The sequence below is a fragment of the Triturus cristatus genome, chromosome 8, assembly GCF_964204655.1.
Source record: "Triturus cristatus chromosome 8, aTriCri1.1, whole genome shotgun sequence".
NCBI lineage: Eukaryota > Metazoa > Chordata > Amphibia > Caudata > Salamandridae > Triturus > Triturus cristatus.
In genome coordinates, this window is record NC_140591.1 from 1076915837 (window position 1) to 1076931792 (window position 15956).

Consider the following 15956-nt stretch of genomic DNA (forward strand, 5'->3'; position numbering starts at 1 on the left):
CAGGCAACAATGCTTTGATGTTATACCTAATACACCTTCCCGCACAATAGAGCAACAATTGAAATTACCTCCCGCTCAATTTACTATTAAAAACAATACAATTAATAATACATTTCAAATAGACTCCTTAATCCATGTATGTTATGCAGGACTCAAAGGATCCGACAGATTTGTCTAGTATGCTCAAAGAGGTTACATATCAATCAATTTCAAAAGAAAGGCCAATATCTGAATATTGTACAGGATATTTCTGAGTATCTGGAAGAATATTCATTTTGAATCCATACCTTTGTAATACATGGGAGTAAAAATGCAAATTCTTCACACGTAGCACTTATTACAGTAAAATAGGCCATGTTTCTTAACAGCGTTACATTATCCCCAATCAGTGTCCAAAATCTGCTGCACACTAATAAATGGTTTATGTCACCAAGGAACAAAAATAGCAGCTGCAGGATTTCTTATTGTGCGAAAGTGTATCTTTTTGCTTGGTGACTCCTAAATTTTGCTGACTGTTAGTGCTGTTTTTCTAACTGTACACACTAGGGCACTGCTGTCCTTGTCCTAGTGTATGGGCTCTGGGCCCTAGAACGTGGTAAAATTGGCTTATCCCCAAATTACTTATTTATCTTTACAGTTAGGCCAAAGTATATGGTCCTGGGAAGTGCATGGAAAGTTAAATGTCACCTGTGGAATGCAGCAAGTATTGTGTCATCCACTAGACCAGGGGTACTCACAAACATTCTGTTGGGGGCCAAAATTACAGTGTGGTTAGAGGCCGAGGGCCGCACTGGTAGGGGTGGAGTCAGTGGGGGCGGGATCAGTGGGGGTGGAGCTAGAGTAAAAAAAACAACCTTTCAAAACATTAGACAATGCTGTATTTCACAATCAGATGCAACTACAAAGAGCACATTTTGATAATACATTTTTATTTGAAGGCATTTAGCGAAAGTAGAACAGCAAGTACAAAGGCAAACATAATGGGGGAAAAGTCTTTCCCAAGGCACAGAGTTTATCCACTAATTTTACATTTCATGTCCGCAATTAACTTCTTGTATTCTGGAACCTTTTCAGAGAGTGCAAGTCTCATGAGGTGATCCAGATGTGCATCAGTCAGTTTGTTTCTTAGTTTATTTTTTATAGCACCCATTGTAGAACAGGAATACTCGCATACAAATGTGGAGCCAAACATGCAAAGTATTCTCTGTGCCAAGGTAAAAAGAAGAGGGAATTTTTCAGGTGGCACACTTTGCCAGAAATCTTCTGGTTCCTTCCCCAAGAAAGAGGACTCAAGCACAGACCTGAATTGCATGTCAATTAGTTCCATCTCACCTTGTGCCCTTTTCAAACCAAGAAGTTCAACAGCTTCAAGATTCCTTGCACTAACCATCCATGGATTTTCTACAAGCCTGAAAAGTGGGGTGAGAACTCTGAACTGAGAAAATCCCCTCTTAATGTCCCCAGACATTTCCTCCAGATACGCACACAGATTGAGACTGAACAACATTTCCTGAGCTTTTTCAACCCTCTGTGTTAAAGCCTGCAACTTAGGAAAGTGTGTGAGATCACCATCGTTCATCTGCTCTCGGAACAGCTCGAGTTTACTTTCGAAGGAGTATATGGCACTCATCATTGAGGACACAAGTTTCTGTCTACCTTGAAGTGCCAGATTGAGTGTGTTGAAATGTGAGAAGATGTCACACAGAAAATGGAGCATGGTGAGCCATTGCAAGTCATATAGTTCTGGGAAGGACTGCCCTCGGCTGATTACAAATTGTTCAATTTCTGGAAGCAAACTAATAAATCTTTCTAGCACTCTACCTTTGCTCAACCACCTAACCTCAGTATGCAACAACAGATCTACATATTCACTTTCCGCATCCCTCAGCAATAATTTAAAAAGTCTGTGGTTGAGTGCTTTTGCTCGAATATAATTAACAATTTTAACGACTTGCTTCATAACATCATTTAGTTGTCCTTGTTTTATTTTCGCGCATAATGCTTCCTGATGGATTCAACAATGATAATCAATTAAAGTGGATGATTGAAGTTTTTTTCTTAACAGAGATACAAAGCCCTTCTCATGTCCAATCATGGAGGGTGCCCCATCTGTAGTGACACTTACAAGATTGTTCAATGGCAGGTGATGAGATTCAAAGAAATGACACATGCTGGCCAATACATCCTCTCCTCTTGTGTGACCATGCAATGGCAAAAGGCAGAGAAGCTCTTCCTTTGGAATGATTCCTTGTTCCAAATACCTCACCCAAATCATTAACTGTGCCACATCACCTACATCTGTTGACTCATCCACAGCAATGCTAAAGAAAGGGGACAGCTTGACTGCATTGATGACCTGTGCTAGAACATTGTCACCCAGTGACTCGATTTGACGTGTGCATGTGGAATCTGACAGTTGCAATGCACCTATTTCCTTCATAATGTTTGCTTTCTTAGGATAGTTGGCAAATAAAATGTCTGCTGCCGAGAGAAAACACTTCTTAACCAGCTCTGCTTCTGTAAATGGCTTTTTATGTTTGGCAAGTAAGTAGCAAATTTGGAAGGATGCCTCGGTTATTGCCTCAGATTCTTTCATCTGGCACAGAAAGAGCTTTTGTTGGGATAGAAGGGCTTCCTTTAGTGATGCCACCTTCGCAGAACGCAGTTTGGAGTTCAGTGGAAAGTTTGCAGTGTATCCAGAGTGCCTTGTTTTGTAGTGCCGTTCCAGATTATACCTCTTAAGCACATTTACTTTCTCTTTGCAAAGCAAACAAGTGGCTTTTTCTTTTGGGCATTCCACAAACAAGTACTCTTCTTCCCATGCTTCCTGGAAGGTCCTGTGTTCACTCTGGATCGATCTGGGTCATTTGCAAGGCTTGGAAACTAGACTGTAGGCCATTGCGGAGCTCTCCAGCTAGTTTGTTACTACATAATAAGTAACAAGGACCAGGAATCGGATTTTCCGCCCGACAGCACCCTACGACTGATAGACCGACACACCCCACGACCGATACTGCGTCACGACCGATGGACCAACACCACTTCTCGCAACAGATCTGTGAGCAACATCAAAGTAATGTTTTGTTTAAACATACAACATAATGGGTAAACCTGCACATGTCACTCAATAGGGATTTGAAATAAATTGCATGCACACACACGTATCTAAAAGCCCACGTTCACGCGCAGGTATCTTGGCGCTAAATAACAGATGTTTGTTGCTACCCAACTCATTTTATCGACCTCAGATGGATGAAGGGCAGCATCCGCCGGGATTTGAACCTGTGACCATGAGGTAGAACACCGGCCCCTGCAGTGGACAAGGGGAGGGCCCTGGTTTCAGGTGGGGATTAGTATGGTATGCAGTTTCTGTCATCAGTACTTCTCATCCCTTTCCCCACAAGAGCAGTTTAAACATGCATGAGAAAATATCCTAGTTTGAAAGTCTTTTCCACACCATTATGGCCCTTCCATAGTTGACACATACTACATCGTCTGTTGCTTAATCTGACAATTTTAACTAAACATTGTAGCTCAACTTTGCCCTCTATGCCAGCTGATATCCATGCTTGATGCCGAACCCGATCAATCAACCGCCATCAATCAATGCCCCTACTTCGTGCAAATTTGTTCCAGCGCAAAGCTACTTTAAAACAGAGCCAACCAAATCTCACATAAATAATAACGCTATATTGAAAAATAAAGAAAAAAAAAACCATACCTGTGCAGGTGAAGAGACGCTGAAGATTTTCCGGGCACGAGGCTGCTGTGAAGGTTCTCCGGGGCTGCGGGCTGGAAGGACGTCGTCAACAGGGACACAGGAAGCTCACCAAAAGGTCCTTTAAAAGTCAGCTGTAACTAGCGCTAGTTACAGCTGACTTTTAAAGGACCTGATCTTCGCGCCCGGGTTCGTGTGTGACGTCAGAGGCAGGCAGGCCAATCAGAGGCAAGCAGTAAGCAGAGACGATGGCCGCAGGAGGAAACGTTGTGAATAAGTATTCAAGCGTATTCACAACGTTTGCTCCTGCGGCCATCTTCCCTGTTTTCTCCAAGGAAGGAACTGCGGCATAGTGTAATCGAACAAGGTCTGCGGGCTGCCAATGAAGGCCGGGCGGGCCGCCAGCGGCCCGCGGGCCGTACTATGAGTAACCCTGCACTAGACTGACAAAAACAGGGTTTCTGACCCACCTATGTAGCCTGACTCCTGCAGAATTTATAACTGCAGGTGAAGATCTCAAAACAACCATTTTTGACAGGACCATTACATAAGTCACCCTTAAGTAGTGCCTTGCAGTCACAAGTAGGGTGTCTAGTATTTACAAGTGGTACATGCAAGAATTTATTGTTGGCATTTATTTACAATTGGTAGCCCTTCAACGCTATGTTTACTGTGAAGGACTGTTGCATTCCTATGAAAAAAGCTAGAGGCAGAATAAATCATAATCCTGCTCCTTGTACCTTTGGTTCAGGAAAGTTACCAAGATAATTCAAACACTATTTTTAATTGTTAGAAATTGGGTCATAAAAATCCAATTTAATGGTGATGTTGGATTTTTAATAAATATTTAGGAAAAGTGACTTTTGAAAAGTTATACTTTAATTACCTGCTCCTCCGGTAAGCTAAGTAATTTTAGCCTGCTGGCAGATGGCTCTGCAAGTGTTTCCCATTAGTGGTGTGTGAAATGTGCTCTCAGAGCAGGAACAATGGCTTACACTTTTTACAGGAAGACATGGCTTTCACTTATGTGACAGATATGCACTCAGGAATGACAATTCAGAAGGGTCTAAAAAGGTAATTAACTTAAAAGGGTCCAGTTTGAGGCCTGTCCAATCACACTTAAGTGTTGAGTGACATCTAGTGAGGAGGAGCCTTTTGTGCCACATGCCCTCTATAACCAGTTTAACAGCATTCTAGTGGTGGGATTTCTTTTCCAATAACAAGTTTAGTGTAGCTGATGTGTAAGGCATATTTGTCATTTCCCCAAACATACCCCCGGCTGGCACACAGGCTCCCATCAGGGGCAAAAATATTCTGCTATGTTGGATTTGCCCCAGAATAGTGCACTATTTGATAGTTTGCAGTAAAGCAAACAGGATGTCCTGCAAACATGGGAAGGGTTGCCCCTAATAGCTTTTTTCACATTGGCTAGGGAGTTACCAGGAGTCACTCCATGCACTGGCTAATGAAACCTACAATTTGGTAGCCCACCCGCAGTTCATCAGAACAATTTCTGGACCTCCAGAGGAACAGAAGAGGACTGGACCTGCTGTTTGAGAACTGTGTGAAGGGCTAGAAATTCTCCCACTTGTTCCCAGGGCTAAGAAGTGAAATCCAAGGGTCAGTTGGCTGACCTCCTGTGTGGTACAGGTGCACAAAAAGCTTTAAGAGGGATTTTCCTGAAGTGCCCAACTGACAAGTTGCAACTGGAACTGGATTGGATTTGCTGGTGACCTCTGCTGGAGTGAGTCCGGTCCCCTAACTGATGTTCCTGAAGTCCTGGGAGTCTGAGAAGTGACCAAGAGGAACTGGTCCAGAAATGCCATCAAGCTGGGACTAAATTAATGAACTTCAAAGACCTTTGGAGGGTCAACAGGACCTTTGGCAAAGGTGAAAAATGTTGAAATGACTTTGTTGAATACACCTTCAGTCTTGCCCTGATAGAACATTTTCACCTCCATAAAAAGTGTTAAGTCCGAAGGTAGAAATCTCGACCGGGCATTAAAAGTATCCACCCAATGCGAAGACTTCAGTGCCCATAAAATTTAAATTTCTCTTGCTTCAAACTTTTCTTGCTACATCAAAATGCTTCTGAGATACCTTGTCCAGCAGCTATTCAGCTTTGAGAGGGCTTGGGCAGATATAGCCTGTAGTCTTCCCGGCTGGTGGATTTTGACCTGCAAGTTAGAAGGTAAAATCTCTGACCAGGACAAACCACTTGGTGTATCCGACCTGCACCCCATCCCTTCTACCTTATTGGATTTGTGTCATGTTGGTGTCATTTTACTCATTACATGTCTCTCAACTTTTCTAAATTAATTAGGGATTTTTACTTTGCTGTATTTTAACTTTCTTTAACTTTGTCTTTACTGCTAAATACTTCACACATTTTCTTAAGTTACGCTTGTCTGCCTTGTGCCACAACTATCAAGGGGTTGAGCCCAGGTTAAATTATTGAAATTGTGTTTTTCCACAACAGGTTTGTGATCGCAAATTCATTGTGGTGGATTCCAATCCACCCCAATTATTATTCCATTTTCTTATACTTATAAAGTACAGTATTCAGCTGTGTACATTTTAATGAAATTATCAAAGACTATAACTCACATAATAAAAATGTACTAAAGTCCCAGGACTTCATTTGTAGTGTAGAGTACTTGGAAAGAATAGTACAGCTTCCAGCCACCTGCAACCTTGGACCTAAATACTACTGACTGCTGATCCCAGGTCATGCTGTGTAACACTTTTAAAAAGAAGATGGAAGTAGACACTTCTAATCCCTAGAACAAGGGTAACACAGTCATTCAACCAAGTGTTCTACTGGGAAGGAAAAATCTAAACAGAATTTCTTTCATAAAAAAACATGCATACTCTATTCTAAGTCTCACTCAGTTTATTTATTGCTGGAATGAGAAGAATTCTTACAATCACATTGCAGATATTTCCGTTTGTATTTTGTATCATACATGCAAAATACTGATTGTGAGAAGTTGGCCTGGTATATGCTGTCCACTAATTAAAGTGGGCACCCTGTACCAGTTCAAACAACTATGGTGATTTAAGGGGTCAAAGATAACCTTAGAAAGCTTTCCAATTGATAGCTGTGGAGAGCAGCCTTCAGGCTTAGTCTTGAAGGAATGTTAAGCAGCTTGTTTTACCAGAATGGAACCTTATAGTATTGGTTAAATGAAAGGGGAACCACGCAGTAGGTATAAAAATATGTATTTATTGATATGAAACCCTTTAAGTACGACACAGTACCCTCTCAATGAGGATACTCACAAGGTACACAATACTGTAGCACAAAAACAATAGTAAATAACACTTATACACAGTAGGCTCCAGCGGGAGACTGGACCATATACTAAAATAGTGGTATAAGAACCACAAATCAAGTCAAGACAGTGTCTAGAGGATGTAGAACCACTGGGACGCCAAGGAACCACCCAAGAGTAAGTAGAGACCCCACGGAGGATGGGTGCAGTGTGGGAACACGACCACGTGGTACGTACAATCCGATGGGAGAGTTGCAGTTGTCGTTTTAAAGTTTAAGGACCCTTCTAGGTAGACTTTGAAGAAACCCAGAGGAAGTTAGGAGGTTGTAGAGCCACCCCACCCGTGGATACCGTAGTACCCGAGTTACCTATCCCAGGGAAGCCGGGTGCATATGTCTGAAGTGGCATTGGAAACCGTTGTCTATCTCTATGAAGGACTTCGAAGAAGAGCCTCTGCTGGGAAGAAGAAAAGTGTCTGTCAGAATCCAAAGGTGAATTCTTTTTGAAGAGTACCTGAAAGCAGAGGGGGCAGAGTCTGGGTCACTCAGGAGTGACCAGGGGCTTGGTAGATGAATGCCCATCAATGTCGGGTGCTTCAGGTGCGTTTAGTGGGTTCTTGACTCTGCAGCCACCGCGAGCAGGGGATGTCGAATATGACCAGGAGCTGGATATGATCTGTTCCACATAGGATGTCGAGTACTGAGGGTCGGTGTCCGGCTGTAACACCAACAAGCCTTGGTAACAGCAACCCATGCAGAAGGTCAAAGAAGAAAACGGTTCTGACCAGCAAGGGCCAGGAGACTCACCAAACACAGGGGAGTCAGGGCAGGTGTGGAGCAACCAGAGGAGCCCAAGAAAAGCAAAGTTGACCCTCAAGAGGACCCATAAGCTGGAGGCACAGGAGTCACAAGGGGACCTCGAGCAGTTTAACAAAGCAACAGCCCACGGAGCATGGTGGAAATGGCACCAGAGGTTAAAGCTACTCGGAGCCCAGTGCACTTGTTGTGGAAATGTCAACAAGCATATGCACTTGCAAAAGTATGTGGTGCACAGGGGTATGGGTAATGCAGCCCCCACAAGGGATTCTGACCTCATAATTGGTGAGAGGGCAGCTCAGACCTCGAGAGACTTGGAAACTCACTGCCTGTGTTTATGGAACCTTGGGAGTCCGTAGAAGCCCAGGAGCAGCAGATCAGTCAGTTGAGATGTGGTGCCTGGAGTTGCAGGAGAGGTATCTTCAGTTGTCCTTGATGCTCCAAAGGTCCTACACGGAGCCTTTATGGTGCACAGGCACAGAAGATGCTTTGGACAAAGAGGGAGACGAAGTCGGGCCCAAACAAAGCCCAACGAAGTACAGCGTGTCCAGACGGTCGAAGGTCAGTGGTTTCTTGATCAGAATCTTGTCCACATCGTATCTAGGGTCCTACAGCCAGGTAAGCCCTTTTGTACCCACAGGAGAGGGTTGGACTGATTCAGGGGACCCTCTCAGGGGAGGGCCTGGACAGTAGGGAGGTTACTCCCATGTCCTTTGTCCAGTTTCATGCCAGAGCAGGAGCCAACAGCTCCCAGGACTGGTTTGAAGTGGAATATGCATGGGGTCACCAAATGTGCCCCTCATGCAGACTTTCGGTCACTGGCAAGTGCATGCACCCAGACCTAATACACTAAATCCTATCTGAGAGGTGGTCACACTTTACTGTGACAGGATGTTCTGAATTCCCCTGCTCGAGCTTGGCTCAGCAGTAGGAGTTCATAAATGTGTTTCTGGTCGGCAGCAACCATTGGGCTGCCTGAGACTAGAAGGCTGGTACCGCAAACACCAGGGACCTCACAAAGTCGGGCTGGACTGTTCCCATGAGGCACAGGGTCAGACTGATTTGCATATGGCCATGTCTGAACTGGGGTGGTGGAGTGAGCTAAAGAATGATGATGGATTAAACCCAGATCAGTTGACTGGGGGTGAGTGTTTGATTTGCTCTAACGCTCTGTCCATCATCCCCTTAGGTATCGCTTTGTTCGTCCTAAGTTGGCAGGGTATGCCCAGACGTGGGTCCCTTGCTCACTTTGCCACTGGATTCAAGATAGCCTGGCTGACGAGGGTTATGAACCCCAAACCGGTCCCAGGATGCTTGTTTCCGGTCCAGGGAAGACATGGCTTGGCAGTTCGGGCTGGACTGTTCCCATGAGGCACAGGGTCAGACTGATTTGCATATGGTCATGTCTGAACTGGGGTGGTGGAGTGAGCTAAAGAATGATGATGGATTAAACCCAGATCAGTTGACTGGGGGTGAGTGTTTGATTTGCTCTAACGCTCCGTCCATCATCCCCTTTGGTCTCTCTCATGGGTGGCAAAATACGTGCTTCAGCCTATGGGAGGCCTCTGGGGCACCTATGCCCTGGGTACATGGGTACCATATACTAGGGACTGATAAGGGTACCCCAGTATCCAATCTGAAGTGTACCTAATTACATAACATAACAGTTTATGGAGAAAACAGATAGACTGGGGTCCTGATTAGCTGGATCCTAGTCAGACGAGTCAAAAACAGTATCACAGGAAGCAAAAAGTGGGGGTAACCATAAGAAGCAGATCCTACTTTCCTACACTGATCATCTTGTATACACAAATCCAAAAAGGTGCTACAAGTGATGCTGCAGTGAAAAAGTGCTTATCAGTGAGCCATGACAACAAAAGTGACATGGAAAAATCAAAATTTACAGAATGTACGTAATATACACAAATCACCCAAACCCCTTGGATTGTTTACTTAAGCAATTGAAACCCACATTTTAAAGCCATGGAGTATAAGTATTTGACAATGAATGTCAGCAGTGGGAGTTTATCAACTATAATGACGCCAGTTTATTATGTTTTTGGCTCTCAAATGAGGGCCACACAAAAAATAAACACACAATTATACAACATTAATTACAATAAAATCACAAAAAAGACAGAAAAAAGGTAATACTTCATATTCACTAGTCGAACAGTCGTCTAACATTTCTCTATGTATCATTAATAAATATCTAAAAACCCTTTAAAAAAGTTAAAAATTCTGAAACAGAACATTTCATTTGGCGGACAATAAAGTGCATGGAAAAAAGTTTTTACATTTAAAATTCCTAATTGTAGACAAATAGGTTTTAACCATTTATAGCGCAATGAGCGTAGTGCGGGACAAATAAACAAGACATGATTACGATCCTGTACAGTATTATAACAAAGATTACATATTGGAGATACACCATACCATTTTGCAAAAAGGAGATTTAGTGGGAGCAAATCTTGTCTTAAAAGGTACCATAACCTACGGACTCTGTGGGGGATATTCCAGGTAAGGTATTGTTGTGCCAGCTTTGGTGTGTATGTGTTTAGGAGTAATTGCCTTTCTTTTTTTCCTTGTTGGGCAATCAAATCCAATTTATAACTGAGTTCCCAAGATGCACTTTTTAATTTAGACTTTAGTTCAGAGGGAGTAAGTAAAAACAAAGTGCTTACATCCAACTCTAACAAAGTTACTGCTTTTCTAAAGTTTTTTACTAACAGGGAAAACTCGTTAAAATTGCCCAGGAGCTCATTTTTAATGGCTTCCCGTAAGGAATCCGATTTATCAACTATAAGTTTTGACCCCTTAACTGGATGAATCCTCTGGGGTATTCTTCAGGACAAAACAAAAGGTAGTCACCTATAAGGATGGTAACAACACTGCCCAGTTTTGGGACACAAAGTGAATCAAATTTGGTGACAAGTAATTGAGGTCCTACAAACTGACCTGAGAGGAGGAGACCACAACCCCAAACTACTGGAATTGGAATGTTCTTGGATCTAGAGAAGTGAGATCAATGGAGAATGGCTTCAACAGTCAATATCAATGATTCCAGCTTACATCTATAACTCGCTGATACTATGGACATATTGAGAGAATTTCAAAGTTTGTGAGTAACTTGGATAACAGGTTTGCACAAAAGCTGACACTATTTCTTAAAAACACAATGTCACCATATGTGTTTAACAATATTTGTTGTACATTAACAGAAAGTAATATAACAGTAAACATATGAATGTCCATAATTGAACAGTTTAAACTAAAACACATTTCAAGATGGTACTAAACATATTCCCCGATATTATAGTTCTTTCAGAACAAGACATTTCAGCAGTGAGTAAAACAACAAACATTTCACTCAAAACCCTTTTCCTTTATGTAATCTCGTCCCATAATGATTTGCAGGGCCTTTGGTTGGGATTGTATTTTTGCCCATACCTGTGCTTGGGGTGGTCCTAAGAGGATGGGACCACAACTGAATCGTTCAGCATGATATGCTCTTTGTGTTCAAGGCATCTGCTTGGTCCTTCCCTTAGGTTAAGGGGGACCCCAACATCATCACCTCTCTCATTGCCTGAAATTTTTCATTTTCAAAGGTCACTTTTGTGAATTGGTTATATGCTTTTTGGCATGTAAAATTGCTTTATCAAAGCATTTGTGGGTGCAGTTTAGTAGTTGACTTTGCTACGTGGAGGAACATGTTTTTCATGGAATACGTAGTTAACAAATCTCAGAGCGGAGTTCATTGCCCAGGGTTAGTCACATCGAGGATTTCTGTGCAGATGAGTATTCGCATACTTGTTAACATCCCGCATCCAGTCAACTGGTCTGGAGTGAGACCAAACACAAACCGGACAAAAGCTAAGTGTTTGTGTCAGTCTTGTCTTTGTAGTGGACTGCTTGAATGGGGACCGAATAAAAGGAAAAAAGGGTAAACAAAAACTGGGAGGTATTTGGATTCATCATCCAATTCTATTTGGTGATACACAGAGGCTAGGTCAAGCTTAGACGTACGTACCAATATTGTAGGATGCCTTTTGGCTTAGCACCAGCCGCATCTGTTGCGGCCTCTATCTCTAATGTTGAGAAGGGGTGTTGTGTTTGACTGGAGGAAAGAGTGTCAGGATGTATTTGAATGGGTGAAAGAGCAGCTATCTTCACCGAAGGTGTTGAGAAACTATGATCCAGAACTCCAATGTGTATTAACCGTAGATGCAAGTAATGTGGGTTCGGGTGCTGTACTCAGCCAAGTGAAGAACTCTGAAATTTACACGCTCGGTTATGCATCCCGGGTGTTGTCTGACACTGGAAAACAATATTCTTTAATAGAGAAAGAACTGTTGGCTCGTTGGTGGGGTGTCATGAAATTTAGGAACTAAGGTGCCTATTAGGATATGCCATCCTCGCGGTGTTGGGACCGGCCACCAGACATGCGGTGGTCCAGCACCCTGAAATAGGGTGCGACCACCACGCTGACGATCACATTCCGTATTTTAACATGCTTACAACAGCACCCACCGCGATGTCAAAATCGCATGCCTGGAATTTCCCTGCACCGCGTGGTAGGCCCAGCACTGCCCGGCCGGCAATCGGAACGATTGGCGACCGGCGGAAAAGCGGCGTATGGACTTTGCATCTGCCGCAATATCCCCTGCTATCATAATATGGTGGGGGGTATTTCTTGTTACGATGGCGTAACGGTCGCCACCGTAACAAGTGGCGGTAAACATCTTAGAAGCTCTCTTTATCATCCACAAGCTAACGGATTGGTGGAGAGAATGAACAAAGTATTAGGAGAATGTATTTAATGGGCTATTCCTAATAAATGTATAATTGCAAATGCCATGAAGAGCATTCTGTGGTTTTACCTCACCACGCCCCACCCGGCAATTGGTGTTTCTCCATTTCAATTGTTGCGTGGTAGAAGAGCAGCCATATGTTTTTATTGTGCTTGGATGAACAAATGGATACAGCCTGAGAAGGGTCTGGTTCCTGAACAGGTTATCAAGAAAAGAGTTTCTTCTTTTCAGGAGAAACAAAAATGACATTTTGATGTGAGGAACAGATTCAAAGATGTGGAGGTAAAAGTGGGTGATTTTGTTCGCATTTGTATACCTGTTCTTGTGATCAAAGGGAAAACTAAGTTTGGACACCCAATCAGAGTCATTAAGGTGTACGGGAACAGTGTGCAAGTTGAGAGCGGACAATGGTGGAATGGTAAGAGAGTGGTATGGGTTGATTGTGAGCGACCTAATGTGCAGAAGGTTGAGAGTGGCAAGAAAGAGTTTCATCACATTGTCTTTGGTGACAAGGTTAATGTTGGCTCAGATGATGCTTCTTCCACTGCTGGTGTGTCTGCTAAGGAGATGCAAGTGAGACACAGCACAAGAAGAGTTACTTTTCCTAGAAAGTATCATGATTTTGGATGATGCTCTTTGTTGATGTTTAATTCCTGTAATGTTATCCTTACTCTTGGTAATGTCAATTGTGACCATGTTCTTATCTCAGTATTTACCTTGCTTTTAGTGGGTATATTTATTTAGCACCTTCCTTTTTCTTAAAAGTGCTTCTTGATTTAATTCTTCTATTTCAAATTTGTTATGCTTAATTATCTTGTGTATTTTTCAGTTTTTTTGTATATATTGTTGGGATATTGTTTATGTTTTTTTTGTAAAAGGGAAAAGCCATGTGGTGCTCTGCGTATCCTGCCTTGTGCTGGGCATGGAATCGTAACAGTGTGGTGATTCCATGCTCAGAACGGTGACAGTTAGAGAGCGGTCTGGCTGCCCGGACGGCTTGCTTAAACACAGATCTAATACATGAGATATATTAAACAAAGTGTACAACTTACCTGTTGATGTATGTCGTCCTTCTTCACAACACTATCATGTCCCAGGAGCCTACACTTCAGCTAGCACTATGAGGTAGAGAATGATCAGGAAAGCAGTACTCCTGCTTTCACTGTGCTACCCTCGGGAGGGTGTGTAGAAGGAGCAAGTTGTGTAAGGGTACCTAGGTGACCTTCAGCCACTGCACAGGGGCATTGAGACCAAGCCTGGAGGTTTGTCTAACAGAAAAATGCAGTCCCCACAACTCTATTGCACAATGGAAAATAGTGTGACTATTCTTGCCCTAGCTAGTCTCCCTTTGGGGAACTCCTAGCACATGGGTTTCCTGGAGTTTTATGAAGGATGATGCTCAACACAATTATGATATATTTTTTCAGGGTGTCCCAGCAGACCTCGGACGCCCCACTAGTTATACTGAAGAAACCACACAGGTGTTGAGGTGGTAAATGAGATGTCTGATATCTCTGGCCCAATGGTCTTTATTGAACAGAGTTTGTAGTGTTTTGCTCTTGGTGGCATACCCCAGACACCGGGATAAATTGTTTACAACTCACTAACCAAAATATTTGGTGTTTTTTCTACAGCTCGGAGTAAGAACTTCAGGAACCTGACTACAGCCCCTATTTCCTAGTAGTCACATGTTTGTGGTCCCACACCAGCAGCAGACTACACTCCCAGCCTTCACTTTCCAGACTTGTCAGCCTACAGGAGTCTGGGGTACTCCAACCTAGGGCACCTCCAGCCAAGACTAGTGGCCCAAAATTCAACATGACTAACTTCCCTTAGGGTCTTAGACAAGCCCACCCTGTATTTTGTCCTGGAGGGAGTGGGAAAGGCAGGATCACTGGCTCATGAGTCAAAAAGATTCCAAGAATTCAAAGCCAAGAGTCCTTCACTCAGGGCAGGGAGTCTTCTTCTTTGGGTAATCTTTCCTCTTAAAGTGCCTCCCCATGAGCAGGGTGTGGAGGAGGGCCGCACTTGTGTGAATAGTTGGACTTAGAGGAGGGACAAGACGATCCCTGGCACATATTCCACTTACCTGGACCGTCTCCTTCATCCCTACAGCCAAGCACCGATGCCGAGATGAGCGAACTGCAACCAGGCAAGCGCGAAGGGACATCCAGTTCTGGGGTTAGGAGTCGCACTGCCGCCAACGTCCATCTGCCACCTCGTCCAATACTCGCGGAGGGAGGGCTTTTTCAATCCAGGACGCCGGAAGAGAAGCTCCTGCTGGACAGTTCAAGCAAAGATGCGGAGATATTGCCGGAGTCGTTACCAGGGACATATAACAACGAACCATGGCCCCCATACTTCCTTAGTCACAGCTGGTGGGCTAAGCATCTTCGAGGCTTCAACAAACCTGTGGGAGAAAAACCCTCTGCGACATCGAAGAGAGGGAACGCCGCAGATGCTGTGCACAGCTGGAGGTCCCGACTCACTGGGAGTCTGCCGAAACGCCAGAGGTCCGCAACGCCAGAAGGGAATCCCATCCCTGTGACTACGGATAAACGTGGCTAAGTCAGGTACGGGGGTGGATTTTTGGTAGAAGGGGAGGGGGTGAACGGGGCAGGAAGGGGAACACCTACTGACCGGCCACCACACGCTTCCTCTTTCTCCCAGGGTCTCACCTGTGTCTTAAAGCCACCCAATTATTTGGCTCACATGTGTATGAGGTGACACACGAGGAAGCCACAAGTATTGACTTATCGCTGATACCGTAGATTTCTGTGAATACTGATTCTTCCACCCTTCCTTCCCCCCTACACTAGCCACATTTTTCCTCCCACAACGGTGACCTGGGTACGGTGGTTGGTTTCACTTAAAAGGAAAAAAAAACGTTCCTTACCTGGTCTCCTTTTTCTTGCATCTGAGGGGCAGTGAACCAGTCGCGGCCAAGACTCCTTTCCGGAACCTGGAAGAAACAGATGGCCATAATTTAGAGGAGGACTGTCCCGGAAAAAATACGGACTCAAAGTAGTTCTTGAAACTTTATTTATGTGGACATTGAGTTGACTTACTTATAAGGCATAAAGAGACACTGCGACTTAAAAGGAGAACCCGTTCGAGGTCCCTATTATGTTGTTTGATTGTTCCCGCTTGAGTTGCCAGTGGTGCGGCAGAAACGGTATATCCACACTATTGGCTCAATAAATAGCAAGGACATTCAGCATACAGAAAAGTTTTCGTGTCTTTGTGGGCCGCCTGTTACACAGGGCTTTAAAGGTCGACAGTGAGAGTTCTACAATACAGGCATGCTTACACAAATCCAGAAATGCTCCATCACCCC

The 15956-nt window shown here is 43.8% G+C and overlaps 1 protein-coding gene across 1 annotated transcript; it reads right to left on the reverse strand.

Moving 5' to 3' along the window:
* Positions 1-1012: 1012 nt before the first annotated feature.
* On the reverse strand, positions 1013-1717 carry LOC146805405 (general transcription factor II-I repeat domain-containing protein 2-like). The gene has a single exon (XM_085623797.1). It carries the CDS (start codon positions 1715-1717, stop codon positions 1013-1015), a length of 705 nt encoding a protein of 234 aa, XP_085479923.1.
* Between the last annotated feature and the right edge of the window lie 14239 nt (positions 1718-15956).

Excerpts from the sequence above, each read along its gene's own strand:
- LOC146805405 (XM_085623797.1), bottom strand. The coding sequence starts at position 1,717 with ATGCTCCATTTTCTGTGTGACATCTTCTCACATTTCAACACACTCAAT.